Source organism: Sinohyriopsis cumingii, chromosome 2 (assembly GCF_028554795.1).
Source record: "Sinohyriopsis cumingii isolate HCF-2022 chromosome 2, ASM2855479v2, whole genome shotgun sequence".
In the NCBI taxonomy this organism is placed as follows: Eukaryota; Metazoa; Mollusca; class Bivalvia; order Unionida; family Unionidae; genus Sinohyriopsis; species Sinohyriopsis cumingii.
In genome coordinates this window covers 168449513-168473773 of record NC_142962.1, presented here as the reverse complement: position 1 = coordinate 168473773, position 24261 = coordinate 168449513, and the positions used below count along the sequence as shown (strand labels likewise).

Below are 24261 nucleotides of genomic sequence, written 5' to 3'. Positions count from 1 at the left end.
CTGAGAAAATGTGTTGCATAGTCATGTATATTTGGGTCACAAGTACTAAACAGGCTGGACTAGCAGAGGTTGTATATTGGACTTCAAATAAAAATAAAATAAACTTTATTTAATGTCATATTTGAAAATGCTAACTCTGAGTTACTATAGAAACAGAATATTCTATTTTAATGATGCAGACTTTTATGCTAATCTTGCCATGTTTGAATGTTTTATTGTCTTGTAATTATAAATCCTTGTTTTTGAAACTAATCTATATTAAAACCTTGCAGACTGGACCCATGTCTCTCTGATATTATAATCTATATTAAAACCTTCCAGACTGGACCCATGTCTCTAATATTATAATTCATACATGCCAGCCATTACACTTTTGACATAATCATTATGCCTTTTTTCACTAAATTATGCCTTATGTGTAAACATATTCGGTTGAATCATTTTCGGAATGTCCCCATCCCACAAAAATTAATAATTTGTTTTCTTATTTTTATTAACATCCTATTAATCTTTCAGACTGTATTATAGAAAAGACGGCTTCTACGTAACTATGACATAAGAGTACGCATGTCTGTACCGTTGCGTGCACTTTCCTAACAGTGCTATGTTCTGTTTATAGCAGCTGCCCTGTTTCCAAGAAACATGCTGGTTTTACTTTCAAACTTTTGACCTCAGTTTCTTTTTATATCAGCTGTTTGGCTTAGTTAGGAGAGAACAGACTGGTTTTCTAATTTTTGATCTGTGCTTGCAAGATTCTTTGTTCTAATTCATATCTGATACAGAACCAGTTTGTAGGTATTTGGTGCTACAAGTCAAGTAAGATTTATTCTAGTAGATGCGCATGTTAGAGCAAAAATATTTTTCAGATAATTTCACAGATGGATTAGAAAAAGATGAAAAACTGATTCAAAGATGAATACATGAAATACAGCATTCCATTCTAGGGTAGCTCAAAGACCACTGCAGGCTGTGTGGAAAGGATTTTAATATTGGTCATGATGGTGAAACAAAGAAACCTTGAATTAGCTTGTTTTGCAAACTCCAGTACTTAGATAACTTGTAACTTCTTTTTTAAAGCAGAACTAATAAATGCAGAAATGTTATTTACAGAGTTCTTAGTAGAACACAGACTCCCCCTAGCAGTAGAAGACTATCTTGGCCCATTGTTCAAACCGATGTTTCCAGATTCCAAAATTGCAGAAAATATGCATCTAAGAACAAAATTATCTAATATTGTAAAGGTGTTTAGCAGAAAGTAATTAACTTAAAATTGCAGAAGCCATGAAAATTGGGCTGTTTGGTATTGCAACAGACAGAAAAAGTGATTATGATGACAAAAAGTTGTACCCATTCTGTGTAAGAGACTTTGACAACGAAAAGGACAAAGTCAGAGTGCTCTTCTTTCATCACTAGAATTAACAGTAGATTCCTATGGAGAAAACATTTTTTGTTTGCTTGATAATGCTTTGAATAGACATAAGTTAGCAGAACTGTATGGTTTTTCAGCTGATCAGTGATGACTGGAATTCATTTTGAAAAATATCTCCATTAGTGTACATATTAGGTTGTCCCTGTCATATGATGCACCTTGCTGCAGGAAAGGCTGCTGATAAATTAGAAGGAGAGCCCCTGAAGTATCAAGCTGGTATTCTACCTGACAATGTACTTCATGCGGACAGAGTTGATGTGCAATGGCACCTTATTTCCCAGCTAAAAGATCCAATAACTGGAAGATATACATTTCCTCTTCTTTGTCAGGTTATGAAAGGATTATTGGTTCTTTACCATTCTAAAGCTGACTGTGAGAGAATGTTCAGTATTGTTAACAAAAATAAAATTGAATTCAAATCCAGGCTCTGTAAACCAGCACTTGGTTCTCTACTGTCCTTGACTAATGTGTCACCTTCTATAAATAAAGCATTATTATCATTATCATTATCATTATTATTATTATTACTGCTGGTGTGCAATCATTCATAATCTCAGCTGGTACAAAGTATTTTGAAATGCAATGAGAGACTGTTGGTTTTTAAAGCTTAAAGTGTGATATATGAAAATTTGAAGCAGTAATTGATGTTAAAAGACCAGAAGGGGTATATAAATCATTTTGTACATATGCTCATTGAATTTTATTATGTTATATGTTGATTACTCTTTTTGTCCACTTGGATTACACTTTTTCCTCGCTAAGGGTTGGCATGTATGATAATCTATATTAAAGCCTTGCAGACTGGACCCATGTCTCTATGATATTGTAATCTATATTAAAACCTTGCAGACTGGACCCATGTCTCTATGATATTGTAATCTATATTAAAACCTTGCAGACTGGACCCATGTCTCTATGATATTATAATCTGTATTAAGACCTTGCAGACTGGACCCATGTCTCTATGATATTATAATCTATATTAAAAACTTTGCAGACTGGACCCATGTCTCTATGATATTGTAATCTATATTAAAACCTTGCAGACTGGACCCATGTCTCTATGATATTATAATCTATATTAAAACCTTACAGACTGAAACCATGTCTCCATAATAATATTCATATAAACAACTCAGAATTATGCAGGTTGATATATTAAATTGAATGGGGATAATATAAGCTTCTGTGAGGCACTGAATCATGATGTATTAAATTGAATGGGGATAATATAAGCTTCTGTGAGGCACTGAATCATGATGATATATGAAATTGAATGGGGATAATATAAGCTTTTGTGAGGCACTGATTCATGATGATATATTAAATTGAATGGGGATAATATAAGCTTCTGTGAGGCACTGAATCGTGATATATTAAATTGAATGGGGATAATATAAGCTTCTGTGAGGCACTGAATCATAGTGATATATTAAATTGAATGGGGATAATATAAGCTTCTGTGAGGCACTGAATCATGATATATTAAATTGAATGGGGATAATATAAGCTTCTGTAAGGCAATGAATCATGATGATATATTAAATTGAATGGTGGCGCTCACCAGATAATATGTACTTTTGAGAGAGTGACGTATGTAAGGTGAAGTAGTTCGCGTTTAAAACATGCATAATGGAGAGAATGTTGGCATACCTCTATGCTACATTAATGTAATGTGGATGATATTTCTTTTGGATATTGTACTTTTGGAAATTTTACATGATTTAAGCACACTGCTAACTAAAATGACTGCTCCCTTGTGTTAAAAAATCAGCCTGAATTAGCCTAAAGTACTCTATACATAGCAGCTATTAAAATAGGGAAAATGAATTTTGCCAGACTAGACAATACCAGCTTCTGAAAGTGCAATGAATGAATTACCAAATATATAAAATGTGAAAAAAAAGTTATCGGCTCCTTTTTATACAATTTATCTCTGAAGTTCAGGAAGTGATAATGACCAAGTAGAGCTAGCACTTTTTTGAAAGGTGCACATCTGAAGTAAGGCCAAGCTGTATACTCTATAACCCATAGTACACCCATCAATGATACACCAAAATAAAGGGAATTAAAGGTTCTTTGCATCATGCCTAAGATATGCAAGGTCTTTTTTAAATAGCCAGTATAACCAGTGAGCAAAGCCAGGGAAATTCTTTTTCTTTAAAATCCTAACCCCTATGCAAAATACGAAACTGTAGAGTGCCACCAATGGGGATAACAGAAGCTTCTGTGAGGCACTGAATCATGATGATATATTAAATTGAATGGGGATAATATAAGCTTCTGTAAGGCACTGGATTGTGATATATTAAATTGAATGGGGATAATACAAGCTTCTGTGAGGCACTGAATCATGATATATTAAATTGAATGGGAATAATATAAGCTTCTGTGAAGCACTGAATCATGATATATTAAATTGAATAGGGATAATATAAGCTTCTGTGGGGCACTGAATCGTGATATATTAAATTGAATGGGGATATTATAAGCTTCTGTGAGGCACTGAATCGTGATATATTAAATTGAATGGGGATAATACAAGCTTCTGTGAGGCACTGAATCATGATATATTAAATTGAATGGGTATAATATAAGCTTCTGTGAGGTACTGAATCATGATATATTAAATTCAATAGGGATAATATAAGCTTCTGTGAGGCACTGAATCGTGATATATTAAATTGAATGGGGATAATATAAGCTTCTGTGAGGCACTGAATCGTGATATATTAAATTGAATGGGGATAATATATGTTTCTGTGAGGCATTGAATCATGATGATACATTAAATTGAATGGGAATAATATATGCTTCTGTGAGGCACTGAATCATGATATATTAAATTGAATGGGTATAATATAAGCTTCTGTGAGGCACTGAATCATGATATATTAAATTGAATAGGGATAATATAAGCTTCCGTGAGGCACTGAATCACGATATATTAAATTGAATGGGGATAATACAAGCTTCTGTGAGGCACTGAATCATGATATATTAAATTGAATGGGTATAATATAAGCTTCTGTGAGGCACTGAATCATGATATATTAAATTGAATGGGTATAATATAAGCTTCTGTGAGGCACTGAATCATGATATATTAAATTGAATAGGGATAATATAAGCTTCTGTGAGGCACTGAATCACGATATATTAAATTGAATGGGTATAATATAAGCTTCTGTGAGGCACTGAATCATGATATATTAAATTGAATGGGAATAATATAAACTTCTGTGAGGCACTGAATCGTGATATATTAAATTGAATGGGGATAATATAAGCTTCTGTGAGGCACAGAACCGTGATATATTAAATTGAATGGGGATAATACAAGCTTCTGTGAGGCACTGAATTGTGATATATTAAATTGAATGGGGATAATATAAGCTTCTGTGAGGCACTGAATCATGATATATTAAATTGAATGGGAATAATATAAACTTCTGTGAGGCACTGAATCATGATATATTAAATTGAATAGGGATAATATAAGCTTCTGTGAGGCACTGAATCGTGATATATTAAATTGAATGGGGATAATACAAGCTTCTGTGAGGCACAGAATCGTGATATATTAAATTGAATGGGAATAATATAAGCTTCTGTGAGGCACTGAATCACGATATATTAAATTGAATGGGGATAATACAAGCTTCTGTGAGGCACAGAATCGTGATATATTAAATTGAATAGGGATAATATAAGCTTCTGTGAGGCACTGAATCGTGATATATTAAATTGAATGGGGATAATATATGCTTCTGTGAGGCACAGAATCGTGATATATTAAATTGAATGGGGATAATATATGCTTCTGTGAGGCATTGAATCATGATGATACATTAAATTGAATGGGAATAATATATGCTTCTGTGGGGCACTGAATCATGATATATTAAATTGAATGGGGATAATATAAACTTCTGTGAGGCACAGAATCGTGATATATTAAATTGAATGGGGATAATATAAGCTTCTGTGAGGCACAGAATCGTGATATATTAAATTGAATGGGGATAATATAAGCTTCTGTGAGGCACTGAATCGTGATATATTAAATTGAATGGGGATAATATAAGCTTCTGTGAGGCACAGAATCGTGATATATTAAATTGAATGGGTATAATATAAGCTTCTGTGAGGCACTGAATCGTGATATATTAAATTGAATGGGTATAATATAAGCTTCTGTGAGGCACTGAATCGTGATATATTAAATTGAATGGGGATAATATAAGCTTCTGTGAGGCACTGAATTGTGATATATTAAATTGAATGGGTATAATATAAACTTCTGTGAGGCACTGAATCGTGATATATTAAATTGAATGGGGATAATATAAACTTCTGTGAGGCACTGAATCGTGATATATTAAATTGAACGGGAATAATATATGCTTCTGTGAGGCACTGAATCATGATATATTAAATTGAACGGGGATAATATAAACTTCTGTGAGGCACAGAATCGTGATATATTAAATTGAACGGGGATAATATAAGCTTCTGTGAGGCACAGAATCGTGATATATTAAATTGAATGGGGATAATATAAGCTTCTGTGAGGCACTGAATCGTGATATATTAAATTGAATGGGGATAATATAAGCTTCTGTGAGGCACAGAATCATGATATATTAAATTGAATGGGTATAATATAAGCTTCTGTGAGGCACTGAATCGTGATATATTAAATTGAATGGGTATAATATAAGCTTCTGTGAGGCACTGAATCGTGATATATTAAATTGAATGGGGATAATATAAGCTTCTGTGAGGCACTGAATCGTGATATATTAAATTGAATGGGTATAATATAAGCTTCTGTGAGGCACTGAATCGTGATATATTAAATTGAATGGGGATAATATAAGCTTCTGTGAAGCACTGAATCGTGATATATTAAATTGAATGGGTATAATATAAGCTTCTGTGAGGCACTGAATCGTGATATATTAAATTGAATGGGGATAATATAAGCTTCTGTGAGGCACAGAATCATGATATATTAAATTGAATGGGGATAATATATGCTTCTGTGAGGCATTGAATCATGATGATACGTTAAATTGAATGGGAATAATATATGCTTCTGTGAGGCACTGAATCATGATATATTAAATTGAATGGGAATAATATAAACTTCTGTGAGGCACTGAATCGTGATATATTAAATTGAATGGGAATAATACATGCTTCTGTGAGGCACTGAATCGTGATACATTAAATTGAATGGGTATAATATGTGCTTCTGTGAGGCACTGAATTGTGATATATTAAATTGAATGGGAATAATATAAACTTCTGTGAGGCACTGAATCGTGATATATTAAATTGAATGGGGATAATATAAACTTCTGTGAGGCACTGAATCGTGATATATTAAATTGAATGGGAATAATATATGCTTCTGTGAGGCACTGAATCATGATATATTAAATTGAATGGGAATAATATAAGCTTCTGTGAGGCACTGAATTGTGATATATTAAATTGAATGGGAATAATATAAACTTCTGTGAGGCATTGAATCATGATGATACATTAAATTGAATGGGTATAATATATGCTTCTGTGAGGCACTGAATTGTGATATATTAAATTGAATGGGAATAATATAAACTTCTGTGAGGCACTGAATCGTGATATATTAAATTGAATGGGTATAATATATGCTTCTGTGAGGCACAGAATCGTGATATATTAAATTGAATTGGGAATAATATATGCTTCTGTGAGGCATTGAATCATGATGATACATTAAATTGAATGGGTATAATATATGCTTCTGTGAGGCACTGAATTGTGATATATTAAATTGAATGGGGATAATATAAACTTCTGTGAGGCACTGAATCGTGATATATTAAATTGAATGGGTATAATATATGCTTCTGTGAGGCACAGAATCGTGATATATTAAATTGAATGGGGATAATATATGCTTCTGTGAGGCATTGAATCATGATGATACATTAAATTGAATGGGAATAATATATGCTTCTGTGAGGCACTGAATCATGATGATACATTAAATTGAATGGGTATAATACAAGCTTCTGTGAGGCACTGAATCATGATATATTAAATTGAATGGGAATAATATAAACTTCTGTGAGGCACTGAATCATGATATATTAAATTGAATGGGAATAATATAAACTTCTGTGAGGCACTGAATCGTGATATATTAAATTGAATGGGGATAATATATGCTTCTGTGAGGCACTGAATCATGATATATTAAATTGAATGGGTTTAATACAAGCTTCTGTGAGGCACTGAATCATGATATATTAAATTGAATGGGAATAATATAAACTTCTGTGAGGCACTGAATCATGATATATTAAATTGAATGGGAATAATATAAACTTCTGTGAGGCACTGAATCATGATATATTAAATTGAATGGGAATAATATATGCTTCTGTGAGGCACTGAATCATGACATATTAAATTGAATGGGAATAATATAAACTTCTGTGAGGCACTGAATCATGATATATTAAATTGAATGGGTATAATACAAGCTTCTGTGAGGCACTGAATCGTGATATATTAAATTGAATGGGTATAATATAAGCTTCTGTGAGGCACTGAATCGTGATATATTAAATTGAATGGGAATAATATAAACTTCTGTGAGGCACTGAATCGTGATGATATATTAAATTGAATGGGGATAATATAAGCTTCTGTGAGGCACTGAATCGTGATGATATATTAAATTGAATGGGGATAATATAAGCTTCTGTGAGGCACTGAATCATAATGATATATTAAACTGTTTAAAGAGAAAATAGAGTGCCTAACATCTGAGTTTGCATTTTGATATTGTTCCACAATTTTAGACATTTAGGGTTCAGGAAAAAACTTACCTTCTAGGTATGATCAGGTAAAGGTTGGTTGTGCTGAGGAAAGTTATACTGCGTATTCATCCATGTACCTGGATGATGAAGATTTGCACACTGAGAACAAATATCATTGCATTTATTCTGGTAACATGTGCTGCAGTTAAGAATTGCTTAATAGCAAATGTGCATCAAATATTGATTATTTTTGCCTACTTGTTGTCAGTCCAGATCATGTTGCAGCTGAACAAGCCAACATTGCCTGTTACAAAGGTACAGGTCACAAACTTGATAAGATACAGGTCACAGACTTGATAAGGTACAGGTCACAGACTTGATAAGGTACAGGTCACAGACTTGATACTAAATGGGTCCAAATCTGAAAATATTGTTACAAGTGTAGACAATGGGTTTAAAATTCTTCTCATGCATGATTTTTTGGGTTTATATATTAAATTGAGAAATTGCAGTTTTACACCAAGCCCTGATTTTGTAATGATATTTGTGTTTGCAATGACATTTTTAGGTAATTAATCAGACATCTTGATGGGTTAGACTGGAGAGATGTTAAGACCCAGAGGATGTCAAAATTGTGTGATATTTCGTCTCATCAGACAGTGTTATGCTCACCCCAGATAACCAGAATTTTCAAGACTGCAGCTTTGTTGATAAATTGTCACAGCAAAGTAAAGACACTAGCAAATATTTCTACAAATATGTAATTAATTTTCAGAATAAAAAAATGGTGCAAAAACTATATTAGAAAGAATCATTTTAAGGGTCACTGCCAATTCCTCATTGCATGTTATTGTAACCTATCTAGAAAGCACATAATGTTGAGACACTTAATTTAGGTGGGGCCGTGATGTAATAATCTTCAAATATTTTGATCAGTCAGTATTCTTCAGCTTGATAGGCATCCATGAGAAGTTCTTTCAAAATGGAGGTTTGACTGAAGAAGATTAATGAGTATAAACGTTTTTGAAAATTGCAGAGATTCTTGGAATTTTTCTAAGTAGTGCCTCTGTTCATGGGAAAAATAATTAAATTCTTATAGAAGTATCTGCTGGCATCTTCGATTTAGCATGACATTGAATCAAATTTATCTGTGATCTGGGCAGAATATAACACCATTTGACCAGATGAAAAATCACAGTTATTGGTGGACGGGGCAGGATATGACACCATTTAAGTTACAAATTCACACTGTTATCAGTGGTTTGGGCAGGATATAAAAATATTTGACAAGATGAAAAATCCTCATTTCTGACATGTTTTGGCTTGTATTTTACTACATGTGTACCTTCCTATTATATCCATATATTATAAGATGTATGACAGCTCATTGACAAGCAAAACTTCTCCACATTAAAATTACACTTAAATTACTGAAAAGTGTCCAAAACATTCAGAAATCTTAGGTTAGGTATAAAACTTCAATTTCTCAAATTGGAATCCTTTTCTCTTATTATGTTTTTATTTAAGCAATCAGAGAAGTTTTTTACTCACCATTTTTAGTCAGAACAACTTTTTTTGATGTTTTGGGCCCATTTTAGTATCAAGCTTGCATTGGGTGCCTGTGGGTTTGTAGTAAGTTTACTGGGTTCCGTCAAGTGATGACAGCTACAAGTACCATATGCACTCACTTATAAGTTGTCAAACTGCAAATTTCAGAGATCTTGATCTGCCATAGTATAATGTTCTGGCAGATCTTGGTTTGTGCAGTTTGCAGTTGGATTCATCTTACAAGCAAGTATATACGGTATCTGCTGCATTGAACTCCTTCCAGGGAGCTTGGAATCATTTTCCCTGAGCCTTGATCTTATTTCTGATACAGAATATTGGTATCATGTTCCTGCCAAAATAAAATTGTTGCTGTTGTTGTTGTGGTGATGTTTAATGCCAATTTTCAGCACACGATAGGCTATACATGGTGGCCAGTATTAATGGTAGAGGAAGAACCCGGGAAATCCCCGGAAAGAACCACCAACCCTCGAGAAACTACTGGCAAGCTTTCTCACATACCCACATTGGCCGAATCCGAGACTCGAACCCACGCAGACAGAGGTGAGATGGCAGTGATCCATAACGAAGAGCGCTTTAGACCACTTGGCCACTCGGGGCCCCATTTTGGCTCGTATCTTACTACATGTGTACCTTCCTATTATATCCACATATTATAAGATGTATGAGGGCTCGTTGACTTCTCCACATTAAAATGACACCTAGATTACTGAAAAGTGTCCAAAACATTCAGAAATCTTAGGTTAGGTATAAAACTTCAGTTTCTCAAGTCTCTTATTTTATTTTTATTTAAGCAACCAGAGAAATTTTTATTCATCATTTTCGCTCAAAACAACTTTATTTGATGCTTTGGGCACATTTTCGTATCAAGCTTGCATTGGGTGCCTGTTGGTTTGTAGTAAGTGTACGGGGTTCTGTCAAGTGATGACAGCTTCAGACTACAAATAACAGAGATCCTGATCAGCCATAGTATAATGCGCTGGCAGATCTTGGTCTGTGTCATTTGCAGTTGGATTCGTCTTACAAGTGAGTATATACGGTATCTGCTGCATTGGATTCCTTCCAGGGACTTGGACTTGGAATCATTTTCCCTGAGCCTTGACCTTATTTCTGATACAAAATATTGGTATCATGTTCCTGTCAAAATAAAATTGTAAAAATGGTATTTAGCTGTTGACTTGGTGTTAACTGTATAAACAGTCATACATTTTCTGGACTGAGACTTATCAAGAATGTAAATTTGTCTTTTATTTCATTAGTTGTACAAACCTAGTGAAATTCTACCCTAGTGACATTTGTTTTTAATAGATAGATTGTAATATTGTTTAAATTTATACTTAGTAGAAGTGAAATGCATATCCACTGAACAGTTTATAACTGGATTTGATTTGATTTTGTAGTGGTTCATTGATATAACTATATTCAGTATCAGGAATCACTAATATTAACATGTTCATTTTTAGCATGAGGATGAATATAACAGTGTATTTTGATCCATCAACACAGTCAGGCAACTCTCATGAACTATTACTACAGTTTGCTTATTATGCTTATTACCCACCCCACTATTATAAGTACATGAGGGATAGCATTATGGTTTATAAATCAGCCTTGAAAAATTCAATTTCATCTGAGGGAAACAAAAACACGAAAAAGAACTGACTTTTTTTTTAAATGTAGGAAGCCTGAATAACTTTTTTCTCTTTTTTTCTCTTTTTCTTTAAGGGAGAAATGGCTCCAATACAGGGAGGAGTAAACCAAGTACTCAATATTCCAAACAAAAATCAACCAATTAATCTTCAAGAAGGATTAGGACAGCAGACTCTTCAACCAATCAATCCTGACTTTAATCGACAAGCAGAAAATCAGCAGCAAGGAGTAGTTCAGCAACCAAATATGAACATGCAACAGCCATTAGACCAGCAACAAGGGTTTGTACAACAAAATCAGCTGCCAGAGAATAACAACTTCAAACAAATACAAGTGAACTTTGATATACCGGATCAAAGAGTCAAAAGGGATGCTAGTCAAGATAGAGCAAACCAGGAAGAAAATATTAGAAATCACAAAGATGATATTAAAGGTGACATTGATGGAATGGAACATCGTCGGAGGGACATAAAATCAAAGGAAATTTGGACAGATCATAGCACTGAGAAATGGACTGAAGTTAAAACCGAGGGATCAAATATACAGAGGTCAGATAATCAGGGGTCAAATATACAGCGGTCAAATAATCAGGAAAAATATAGTGACCATAACAAAGGCAAAGATTTCCAGACCACAACCTCTGATCAGAATATTCAGCATCTGAGTCCTTTAGAGGACAAAATTATTAAAGATAATTTAATGAAATCAGACATACTGTCACAAATAGACCATGGCAAAAAAAGATGATGGGAAAGAAATGCCTGAGGTATTTAGGTGCATGGGAATGTATATAGTGTGTCTGTAAAACATACCTGGGACTGTATATACCAGTAGTGTATGTGTAAAAGTATACCTGGAACTGTATATAATAGGTAAAAATATATTTCAACTGCATTTCCATACAGCAAACCTTAAATTTGTCCAGACAAGCACATGTACAGAAGTTGAGCTTCTGGTTAATTACAAGCTTCATTCCAGGCTCTAAAAGGGGGAGTGTCAACAGAATCCCTCTCCATCTGTTTATAATAAATGATAGATACATTTTTCTTAGTCATTGAACATCCCCTGTATACATGTTTGTACCATTGTAAGTGTACTTTATGTTGTTCATGCAGGGTAGAACACAATGACAGAGTGTTCAGTATACATTGGATTTTTATGTGAAATTACATAAAGTTCTTATCAGGCATTATTGCAGATCATGCTGAATTTTACAAAATAAAATAATGTGTGGAGAATGCAGTAGAACAGTTTTGGAAAATGTATCAATTTCATTTATATATTTCCAGTGTATTTGCGTTAACTACTCTTATGGATTATTTACTGACATTGTTAGAAACTAACTATAAAATAAAATAGAATTTATGTTCTACGTACATGAAGATAATATGGTACTATGTTCCATCTTTTAATAACTGTTTTGGACATATCTTACATTGACTTAAATAAAATAACTAATTTGGCCATATCTTGTATTGACTTCAGTGAAATAACTATTTGGTCATATCCTGTATTGACTCTGATGAAATTGCTATTTGTGTCAGTATTTTGACATGATATCCAATTGGCCATGTCCTGTATTGACTGCAATAAAATAACTATTTTGGCCATATCCTGTATTGACTCCAGTGAAATAACTATTTTGGCCATATCCTGTATTGACTGCAATGAAATAACTATTTTGGCCATATCCTGTATTGACTCTAATGATATAACTATTTTAGCCATATCCTGTATTGACTCTAATGATATAACTATTTTGGCCATATCCTGTATTGACTCCAATGATATAACTATTTTGGCCATATCCTGTATTGACTCCAATGATATAACTATTTTGGCCATATCCTGTATTGACTCTAATGATATAACTATTTTAGCCATATCCTGTATTGACTCTAATGATATAACTATTTTGGCCATATCCTGTATTGACTCCAATGATATAACTATTTTGGCCATATCCTGTATTGACTGCAATGAAATAACTATTTTGGCCATATCCTGTATTGACTCTAATGATATAACTATTTTAGCCATATCCTGTATTGACTCTAATGATATAACTATTTTGGCCATATCCTGTATTGACTCCAATGATATAACTATTTTGGCCATATCCTGTATTGACTCCAATGATATAACTATTTTGGCCATATCCTGCATTGACTCTAATGATATAACTATTTTGGCCATATCCTGTATTGACTCCAATGAAATAACTATTTTGGCCATATCCTATATTGACTATGATGAAATTGCTATTTGTGTCAATATTTTGACATGATACCTAATTGGCTATATCCTGTATTGACTCCAGTGAAATAACTATTTTGGCCATACCCTGTACTGACTGCAATGAAATAACTATTTTGGCCATATCCTATATTGACTCTCATGAAAATGCTAGTTGTGTCAATATTTTGACATGATACCCAATTGGCCATATCCTGTATTGACTCCAATCAAATTGCTATTCATGTCAGTATTTTATGACATAACACCCAAACTTAACACACACACACAGTGTAACTTCACACACATTGCAACATCACATGTTGTAACTTAACACACATTGTAACTTCACACACATGTTGTAATTTTGAAAACATAGAGGGTTTAATATGTACTGGTTTACAAGTGGAACATTTTGCCCATCACCTCATTACAGGGCAGAGCAAATATATTATGATCCACTTATTGCCTGATTTACCAACATAAGGTAGAGTCCACAGAATGCATAACAAAAGGGTGGGTCAGTAAGAGTGAGTAACAAAGAGGCAACAATAATTATATGGGTTTATTAGCAGGGAAATACACTTATATCAAAGTATAGTTAAAGTTTAATTTTAGGTAAATAAAATTTGAGAATATGACTTAAAGCTTGCAGATATCAAAAGTTCAAAACTAAAGTTGAAACTTGGAAGTTCAGGTTATGCGCTAATCCACATAAATAGTCCAGAATTGGCTGATTTCCAAAATCCACATAAATAGTCCAAAATTTGATTTCCAAAATCTTTCATGATGTTATTGATCCTGGATGCCATATCCTTGTAGATTCATTTTCCATTTAGAGGTTGTTGACCAGCAGTATAATTCTCCAGTTTTGATGTCATTTGAAGTTTGTTCCTTTTTAAGGCCTTGAATAAACTTCTATAGTGATGGGTGATTCCAAGCAGCTTGATGAGTCAACAATGCCAGCCCTCCACCGAATTATCAGTTTTAGTCAAATTGCAAACAGATGCATCATAATGTTTCACAAATTTGCACGAAAATAGGTTGTTGTCCAGCAACCCGTGAACAGCATCCACTGAACAGCATCCCAGTTTTTCAATCCAATTATCATTGAAATAACCTTGAAGATTTTTAACATCATCAGCATTTTCTTGAAAGTATGAAGATTTGATCAGTTTTCAAAAGACTTGATGACATTCTCAAGGCAGCTAGTTGGTGAACTATTTAGGCAGATTCAGGGTCATTCATGTATCATTACTGCAATCCACGATATGTTTGCTGTAAGTATCTCCAGATGTACTAAAATTGAAAACACATCCTTGTTGTGCCTGTGGGTATGTTGTCGAAATTGACAGAAGAGCACCATTTTCTGAATTGGTCTTAACTGTTGCCGTAGTGAGTGTTTATTTTAGTTTGTTAGTCCAGTGAAGACTCATTTGTATGTGTTTGTGTTGGTCATTAGTACCAATTTTTTTGGGATAACTGTATTGTACTTTATGACCTGTTAGATAATGTAAATCTACCCAAAGAGTGGTGGAACAGATTTGAATGTTTCATCTGCATTGTACTTTATGACCTAATAGATGATGTAAATCTATCCAAAGAGTGGTGGAACAGATTTGAATGTTTCATCTGCATTGTACTTTATGACCTGATAGATGATGTAAATCTACCCAAAGAGCAGTGGAACAGATTTGAATGTTTTATCTGCATTGTACTTTATCTACCCAAAGAGTGGTGGAACAGATTTGAATGTTTCATCTGCATAGCATTGAGGGGATTCTGCAAACAGATCCCGATAATGTTGTGTTGGAAAAAAAAATCAGTGTTTGCTGTAGACCTTTTCCACTGTTGTATATCAAGAAAGTATCACGTCTCAAAGTCTTCTTATATTCTTCCAGAATCACTAATTCCTTCAGATTGGCAATGGATCATGATGTTCTCATTTTGTTTCTTGTATAGTTCTTTTCATATGACTTACTGGCTTTTCTCCGTTGATTGAACCATCAACAGTTGCTGTTGCTTCTATGATCAGATGAGTTGATTCCTTTAATGTTGTGGCTCTTTCCTTTGCATCTTTGTTAACTTCTTTAACTTCAACCCTGGTGATGATGGACACATGGTTATGTGGCAACTTCATTTTCACCATTCCATCTTCCATGGGACGAGTTGTACATATTGCCTTTCTGTATTCTGTACATATCCATATTGCCTTATTTTTAATTTGTTTTTCCTTCCGAAAAGTTCATCTATCCAAAACCAATAAATCCTTTCCTTTCTGACTCTTGATACATTCCAGTGCCATGACTACAAATTCAACTGAATTTTTGCATGAGATGTGGTGTACTTTTATAGTAGTTTACTGGAATGGTTTGCAAATAAAATTTAGTTTAAACTGATACTTTTTCTTCTCTTTTCAAGCTGCTTGCCTATAAACGTTCTTGTCTACTCATGATTAGCTGAGTGCAATTTTTAATTAATATATTTTATTCTTTGTTTGTTGCTTGCCTTTTTTGTCCACTAGCCCTTTTGTTGCACATTCTAATTGATTTGCCCTTTTGTCATGGGCTATTGTTTACTTGCCTGTTTGTTGTAATACCATCCCCAACAAGTGACTTTTGACACTTGTCCTGTAATTTCTGCAGAATTTATCACTTGTGTACAAAAGATTAACTTAAAATACAATGTTGCTATAATGAGTTAGTTTGTTCAGACACCAAAATTTCAGAGCAAACAAAATATATATTTACATAATTATTCTACCACTTTTTCTCTATAAGGCGATGTCAATGGAATTTGCCTAGCCCAAATTTGGCATTCTGTCACAGACAAGCCATCAATCCATCTAAAATAGAAAGAGCAATGTTTTTCAGTGTTTTCATGTATTCTGTCACAGACAAGACATCAATCCATCTAATAGAATGAGTCATGTTTTCAGTGTTTTCATGTATTCTGTCACATACAAGTTATCAATCCAAGACAGAATGAGTAATGTTTTCAGTGTTTTCATGTAGTCTGTGACATACAAGTCATCAATCCATCTAAGACAGAATGAGTAATGTTTTCAGTGTTTTCATGTATTCTGTCATAGACAAGTCATCAATCCATCTAAGAGAATGAGCACTGTTGTCACTGTTTTCATGTTTTCTGTCATAGATAAGTCATCAATCCATCTAAGACGGAATGAGTAATGTTGTCAGTGTTTTCATGTATTCTGTCATAGACAAGTCATCAATCCATCTAAGACGGAATGAGTAATGTTGTCAGTGTTTTCATGTATTCTGTCATAGACAAGTCATTAATCCATCTAAGACAGAGTAATGTTGTCAGTGTTTTCATGTAGTCTGTTACATACAAGTCATCAATCCATCTAAGACAGAATGAGTAATGTCAGTGTTTTCATGTATTCTGTCATAGACAAGTCATCAATCCATCTAAGACAGAATGAGTAATGTTGTCAGTGTTTTCATGTAGTCTGTGACATACAAGTCATCAATCTATCTAAGACAGAATGAGTAATGTTGTCAGTGTTTTCATGTATTCTGTCATAGATAAGTCATCAATCCATCTAAGAGAATGAGCACTGTTGTCACTGTTTTCATGTTTTGTGTCATAGATAAGTCATCAATCCATCTAAGAGAATGAGCACTGTTGTCAGTGTTTTCATGTATTCTGTCATAGACAAGTCATCAATCCATCTAAGACGGAATGAGTAATGTTGTCAGTGTTTTCATGTATTCTGTCATAGACAAGTCATCAATCCATCTAAGACAGAATGAGTAATGTTGTCAGTGTTTTCATGTAGTCTGTGACATACAAGTCATCAATCCATCTAAGAGAATGAGCACTGTTGTCAGTGTTTCATGCATAACTATTCAATTGTCTGTGATTTACAAGAAGATATTTTGTATTCAAAGGATTTGTAAATTATGTAATATAAAATTTTACAAGGTTTTTATGGTGGGCTATTGTTACAATGCTTTGAACTTTGAGATTAGAATTACACAAAGAGAAAGTTGGTGTTAAATATTTTTAAAATAATGAAAGTTGTTTCGGTATATATGTATGTACAATTAGTTATTTACAAGTCACCTTAAATTATATTTTTGTTAACATCAAATCTGTGTATCACATTATATTTAAGTACACATACCTGTGTTATCACATTGTAAGAGTAAATGATACATGTATATTTAAGTACTCATACCTGTGCTATCTCATTGTAAGACTAAATGATACATGTATATTTATGTACACATACCTGTGCTATCTCATTGTAAGACTAAATGATACATGTATACTTAAGTACAAATACCTGTGCTATCTCATTTAAGAGTAAATGATACATGTATATTTAAGTACTCATACCTGTGTTATCTCATTGTAAGAGTGAATGATTCATCAAGTAAACCAAGTTCACTAAAAATATTTCATATTTATTTATATTTATTTATTATAGGACTTAGTAAAAGTTTGGTTGGGGCATGGGATTAGCTTTTTGTGATCTTAGTATTTTTTATAAAGTTTGGTTGGAGCCTAAGCATATTGACTCATTGTCTTGCCTGTGAATTGATCTACATCACTTTCTGCCAGCATGGCAGCATCGGGATTCAGATTGTGTGTTAAAGTTGGTGAAAGTAAGATATCTTTCGCATCAGCTAAAGTTTGGGAGTAATATTACCATGTCTCTTGTTGGTACCCAGGTATACCTGGATCTCCTGTCTTACCTAATTTAAGAGAGCAGTGCTATCATGAATATTAACAGGTAAAATATAGCAGCATTATCTCAGATATTTATAGGTAAGACATAGCAGTGCTATTTCATATGTTTACAGGTAAGACATGGTAGTGCTATTTCATATATTAATAGGTAAGACAGGTAAGACATAGCAGTGCTATTTCATATATTTACAGGTAAGACATAGCAGTGCTATTTCATATATTTACAGGTAAGACATAGCAATGCCATTTCATATAGTAACAGGTAAGACATAGCAGTGCAATTTCATATATTTACAGGTAAGACAGCATTGCTGTTTCATATATTTGCAGATAAGATATAGTAGTGCTATCTCATATATTTACAGATATGACATAGCAGTGCTATTTCATATATTTACAGGTAAAACAAAGCATTGTTGTCATGAATATTTACAGTTATGATATAAAAGTGCTATCTCAGATATTTACAGGTAATATATAAGAGTGCTATCATAACAAAATTTACGGGTACAATTTGCATGCTATGTACTATGCAGTAATGTTGTTGTTGTTGTTATAGGGTTTAACGCCATTTTTCAGCACAAGATAGGCTATACATGGTGGCCAGTATTAATGGTGGAGGAAGAACCCAGGAAAACCCTGGAAAGAACCACCAACCCACAAGAAGCTACCGGCAAGCTTTCTCACATATCCACATTGGCTGAGCCCGAGACTCGAACCTACGCAGACAGAGGTGAGATGGCAGTGATCCATGATGGAGAGCGCTTTAGACCACTCGGCCACTCAGGGCCCCTATGAAGTAATGATGTTGTTGTTGTTGTTGTTGTTGGGTTTAACGCCATTTTTCAGCACGCGATTGGCTATACATGGCGGCCAGTATTAATGGTGGAGGAAGAACCCGGGAAAACCTGGGAAAGAACCACCGACCCACGAGAAGCTACTGGCAAGCTTTCTCACATACCCACATTAGCCGAATCCGAGACTCGAACCCACGCAGACAGCGGTGAGATGGCAGTGATCCGTAACGAAGAACGCTTTAGACCACTCGGCCACTTGGGGCCCCATGAAGTAATGAAACAAGTGTTCTGTGAAACACAATGTATAACATACAACAGCAAACAATAGAACAATACTAGAAACAATTTTTATCTGAGTAATAATGCAAACATTGTTTTGGTATGACACCTTTGAAACATAATCACTGCACCATCTACAAAGTAATTCCTGTGCCTTTCCTGGGGTGTGCCAATGACCTATGACATTTGAGTGTATATGCTTTTCTAGGGGTTCATTTATGATTGATGCTGTTTGGGTGTAGTTGAAATTTCATGGAACATTTGTGTTATTTTACAACTCTGTTTGTCTTTAACTAAAGGGAGGTCTTACCACGTACAGAAAATACCAAGTCTCTGTTTTTGTGGATTATTCCCTCCTGTTCCCTGGAAAAGAAGAGCAACTTTCCAGGTTTATAGAAATGATTTTATTTTGTGTGAGAAATGAACATTAAAAGCTCTTTGAAAGCTATTCACGATAACTATTGCTTAATAAGAAAGTCTTAGGATATGTGAATCATTGGAATATATTTAGAATATGTTGAGTTGGATTTTAAGTCAGTTAGATTTTCTCATGTTCAGTGTTCCAGTCTTATAATGCCATCAGTTGTAGGTAGGCCCTACTGTAATATCAGAAGGTCTTGCTGCTGTCCTGCAGTATATCTGTGTGACTGTCTTAAATCCATATTGACATGACTAGAAAATGTTTTTGTTTTTTTTGCGGTTGACTGAAATTTGCTAAACATGTTTATTATACATTATAGATGACCTGGCCAGATTTTAAGACTATTTTGGCAAAATGTTTTATTACTTTTTATTTTTTGTTTCGGTAAAAACTTTAAGAACCATTAAGCAGAAGCTACTTTGACTAGGCTGTTAAAATTTTGGTAAGATCAGTCAAACCTACCCAATATGTCACCTTATGTTGTGGTCACCTGGTCTCAATGGCCATTCCCTTTTCCCTTCACATTATGATGGAATTTTTCTGTAAAAGTCACATGCTAATAGTCACCTACTTTTCAACAGCTAGGTATTTGGTAACCAAACAATGTTTTCTTATTGCTTGAAATGGTCACTCCAGTATATAAGCATTGCAAATGATGTTGTTGTTGTTGTAGGGTTTAACGCCATTTTTCAGCACATGATAGGCTATACATGGCAGTCAGTATTAATGGTGGAGGAAGAACCCAGGAAAACCCTGGAAAGAACCACCAACCCATGAGAAGCTACTGGCAAGCTTTCTCACATACAACTCGGCCACTCAGGGCCCCCATTGCAAATGAAGTATGTTTTCCCAAGAAAGCGTTGTTGAGGTGTCTGCAGCATGATGCCTGAGTGCCAGACATCACTGCCACACTGCAGACATGATAGTGATATGACTGAAAAATTGTTAAAGCTATGCTAAAAATCCAAATCACACACACACACACTTTCAATAAATACTTTGCCAGATTCTGCAAGAACACAGAACTGAGGAACTTGAGCACATCTGATAGTAAATACATGGTGGGAACAGTGTTACAATTTAAAAGGCATCACCAGAGTTTGAACTAAGGTCACTTGTCAATGATTTTTTTGGGTTGATATTTACAGGAGTTTGAACTAAGGTGACCTATTGATGAGTGGACTGATACACCATTTACAAGAGTTTGAACTAAGGTGACCTGTACATGATTGGGCTGATACACCATTTAGAGGAGTTTGAACTAAGGCAACATGTCAATGATTGGGCTGATACAACCATTTAGAGGAGTTTGAACTAAGGCAACATGTCAATGATTGGGCTGATACACCATTTAGAGGAGTTTGAACTAAAGCAACATGTCAATGATTGGGCTGATACACCATTTAAAGGAGTTTGAACTAAGGTGACCTCTCGATGAGTGAACTGATACACCATTTATAAGAGTTTAAACTAAGGTGACCTGTACATGATTGGGCTGATACACCATTTAGAGAAGTTTGAACTAAGGCAACATGTCAGTGATTGGTCTGATACACCAACTGGTTGATTGATACAATATTTACAGGCATATGAACTTAGGTGACATGCCAATGATTGGGTTGATACACCATTTACATGAGTTTAATTTGTATTATTTGTTGACTTTTCTTAATGATTTTATGTTATGTATATATATAATTTATAATTGACTATACTACAAAATCAAGTTCACTGCATACCTGATTAGGGACATTGATTTTGTAAACAACATAATAAATAGCTAATATTTCTCAGTATAGATTAAATATTTGGAACATTATTAATGATGTTAAACATGTTTATCTTAATCTGGGTCTTGGACATTGGAATTCCCCCATGGAAAAATCTGGTTTGCCTGATGTTTGCTTTATTCTTTATTACAATTTTAGTAATAGACCTTATCTTGTTGAGAACTTAGAATGTTTAGTAATGAACTTTTGACCCTCATCCTGTTTATATTTTTGTGTCTTAGCTTTTTATATAATGTTGTTTACTTGAGAAATTACTCATTCTTGCCTTAATATTTTGTTGTGTTCAGTTTTTCATTTGGGTGGATTTGTTTATTCAGATTATTATTCACTGGACATACAAAGTGCTCATCAATATTATTCTTGGACTGGAACATTACTCTGGAATTACGCTGTATAGTGAATTCAGACAAGAACACTTTTGGATAATATTATTGGATACATAAAAAAGATTCTTAGCACATCACCACAATCCAGGCTACTGGCACATTAGCATATTCGAGACAACAGGCATATTAACACATTGGAATATATTTGGGATACCACTGAAATTCCATTGGAACTTATACATATGGACTTGTGATAGTACTTTTAGGACTATTTGGGATTTAATTCACAATGCTGTTAGTTCTTTTTAAATATTCACTTTGTATTATAGGGAAATAAATTATTTGTTGAATTTGACAAAATTTGATGGTTTTTGCTCTTTTCTGTTACATAGTTTAAGACCTCAAAGTTGTAACAACCTGTCAGTGATTCACTTGATACACCATTTCCAGGAGTTTCAACTAAACTGGCCTCTACATGCTTTAATTTATACACCATTTGCAGAAGTTTGAACTAAACTGGCCTCATCATGGTTGAGTTTATACACCAGAAGAGAGCACGCGAATGCTACAAGTTTTCAGGCAAAAAGGAGTGCGAAGTAAACCCTTTAAAAAACTGCGAGGACGCTTCATTGTCACCGTTGTTGCTGCGTTTTGTTGTCGTTGCCCTTCCTGTGTCCTTTTTCGAAAATTAAGGTACAAAAATATTTGCGCGTCTGTTGTCATAAATTAAAAATTATTGGAAAATCACATTCCACTTGTGGTCAGGAGCATCGAACTTCTCGATAAAAATCTCTCTTAATTTATCTAGTATCATAAAACGTGTATCAAATTCACACTCTCTTAATTTATCGAGTATCAAATTCACACTCTCTTAATTTATTGAGTATCTTATATAACGGTTCAATCTCGTGAATTTGATTATATCTAACAACTATGATTTCACACTGTGTTGTAAGCATTTTAAGGATTTCCCATTCTGAGATTTTTATTTCTTGGTTAGTATCATGTATATGTTGATCTATCATTTCTAATTTATAAAGTTCATTTTCAAGTTTATGAAAATCTTGCACGTTCGCCACAACAAATCCCTCTTTCCAATCATAATATTCTGTCTCTTTCTCGTAGTAGACGCGCGTTTCTTCTGCAAGATTGTCACGCAACTCTTTTATGCGTTTGTACATGATAGTTTTTCCGGGTCCATCAAATTGAGACAGTATTTACTGTGTAAATTTTCAAGTTGTGTTTTGATTGATATTATAATTTTGTCGTTCATATATGTATATGATTTTGTCGAAATGTTTGTTATATTCAGACAAAAAAAAATATTTGCTCATCTGTTGTCATAAATTAAAAATTTAAGTTAACAATAATGGCCAACATTGGAGAAGCACATTCTGCTAAATTAGCTCGAGAGCGACTAGAAGCAATAAAAAAATTTCTCCCCATGAGAGATTCTGTTAAACAAAAATTACAAGAACATCAACAGGAACAAGTTGAATTTGCGACAAGTGCAGAACAATTATTTAGACCCATCACTGCAGCTACTGAACAGGCTGCGGCATTAACTGAAAGAGCTTTATTCGGAGATCCTAAGGACAGAACAAAGAAAAGTATTCTTCCAGTGCTAAAACAAACCGCTGCACAGGCTGAAAAAATTGCGAGGCGAACCAAACAAACACAAAAGATTTTACGAGATCTTTCAATTGATATAGCTGTGGCAATACTGCCCGAAGAAGAAGTTTTCGCAGATGCGTCAGAAACGGCACCAGAAGCCGAAGCTCCGCCCGAATACAAACCTGGTAAAGCAGAAATCAAAGAGAGTGTGGCAAACAATATTAAGATGAAAAATTACGAGAACGCGGTTAATCTTGTAGGTGAATATAATGATCATAAAAACTACTTGGAGACGGGTTCACCATCGTTAAGGTATGACCAGTGGGAACGGTTGGTGTTTACTACACACAAAGATATTAGGTCACGCAAAAATACAAAGCTGAATTTGAACAATTTAACAAAGATGTTAACGCAAGGAGAGTTGTAAGTCCCGTTGTGACTGCAGATCTGTCAACACCATTAAAAATATAACCGACTAGCACAAAAAATCAACTGGTAAAGGTTATGGGGGTAATTTTACTTGTCCTGATAATGTCATCAATGATGTATCACGGTTAGAAGTTCTCATCGCTGGAAATAACTCGCCAGAAATAATTAATGAAGTGGCTGAT

General features: G+C 34.1%; 1 protein-coding gene across 4 annotated transcripts in view; it reads left to right on the top strand.

Moving 5' to 3' along the window:
• The window catches only part of LOC149806269 (solute carrier family 38 member 10-like), a 102120-nt gene extending 79724 nt beyond the window's left edge, over window positions 1-22396 (top strand). For all 4 annotated transcript variants that reach the window (XM_089951218.1, XM_089951216.1, XM_089951219.1 and 1 more), the window contains one exon: window positions 11542-22396. In XM_089951218.1, the coding sequence (XP_089807344.1) occupies window positions 11542-12213 (672 nt within the window). In that variant the 3' untranslated portion in view covers window positions 12214-22396. The remainder of the gene's footprint in view (window positions 1-11541) is intronic.
• The last annotated feature ends 1865 nt before the right edge of the window (window positions 22397-24261 follow it).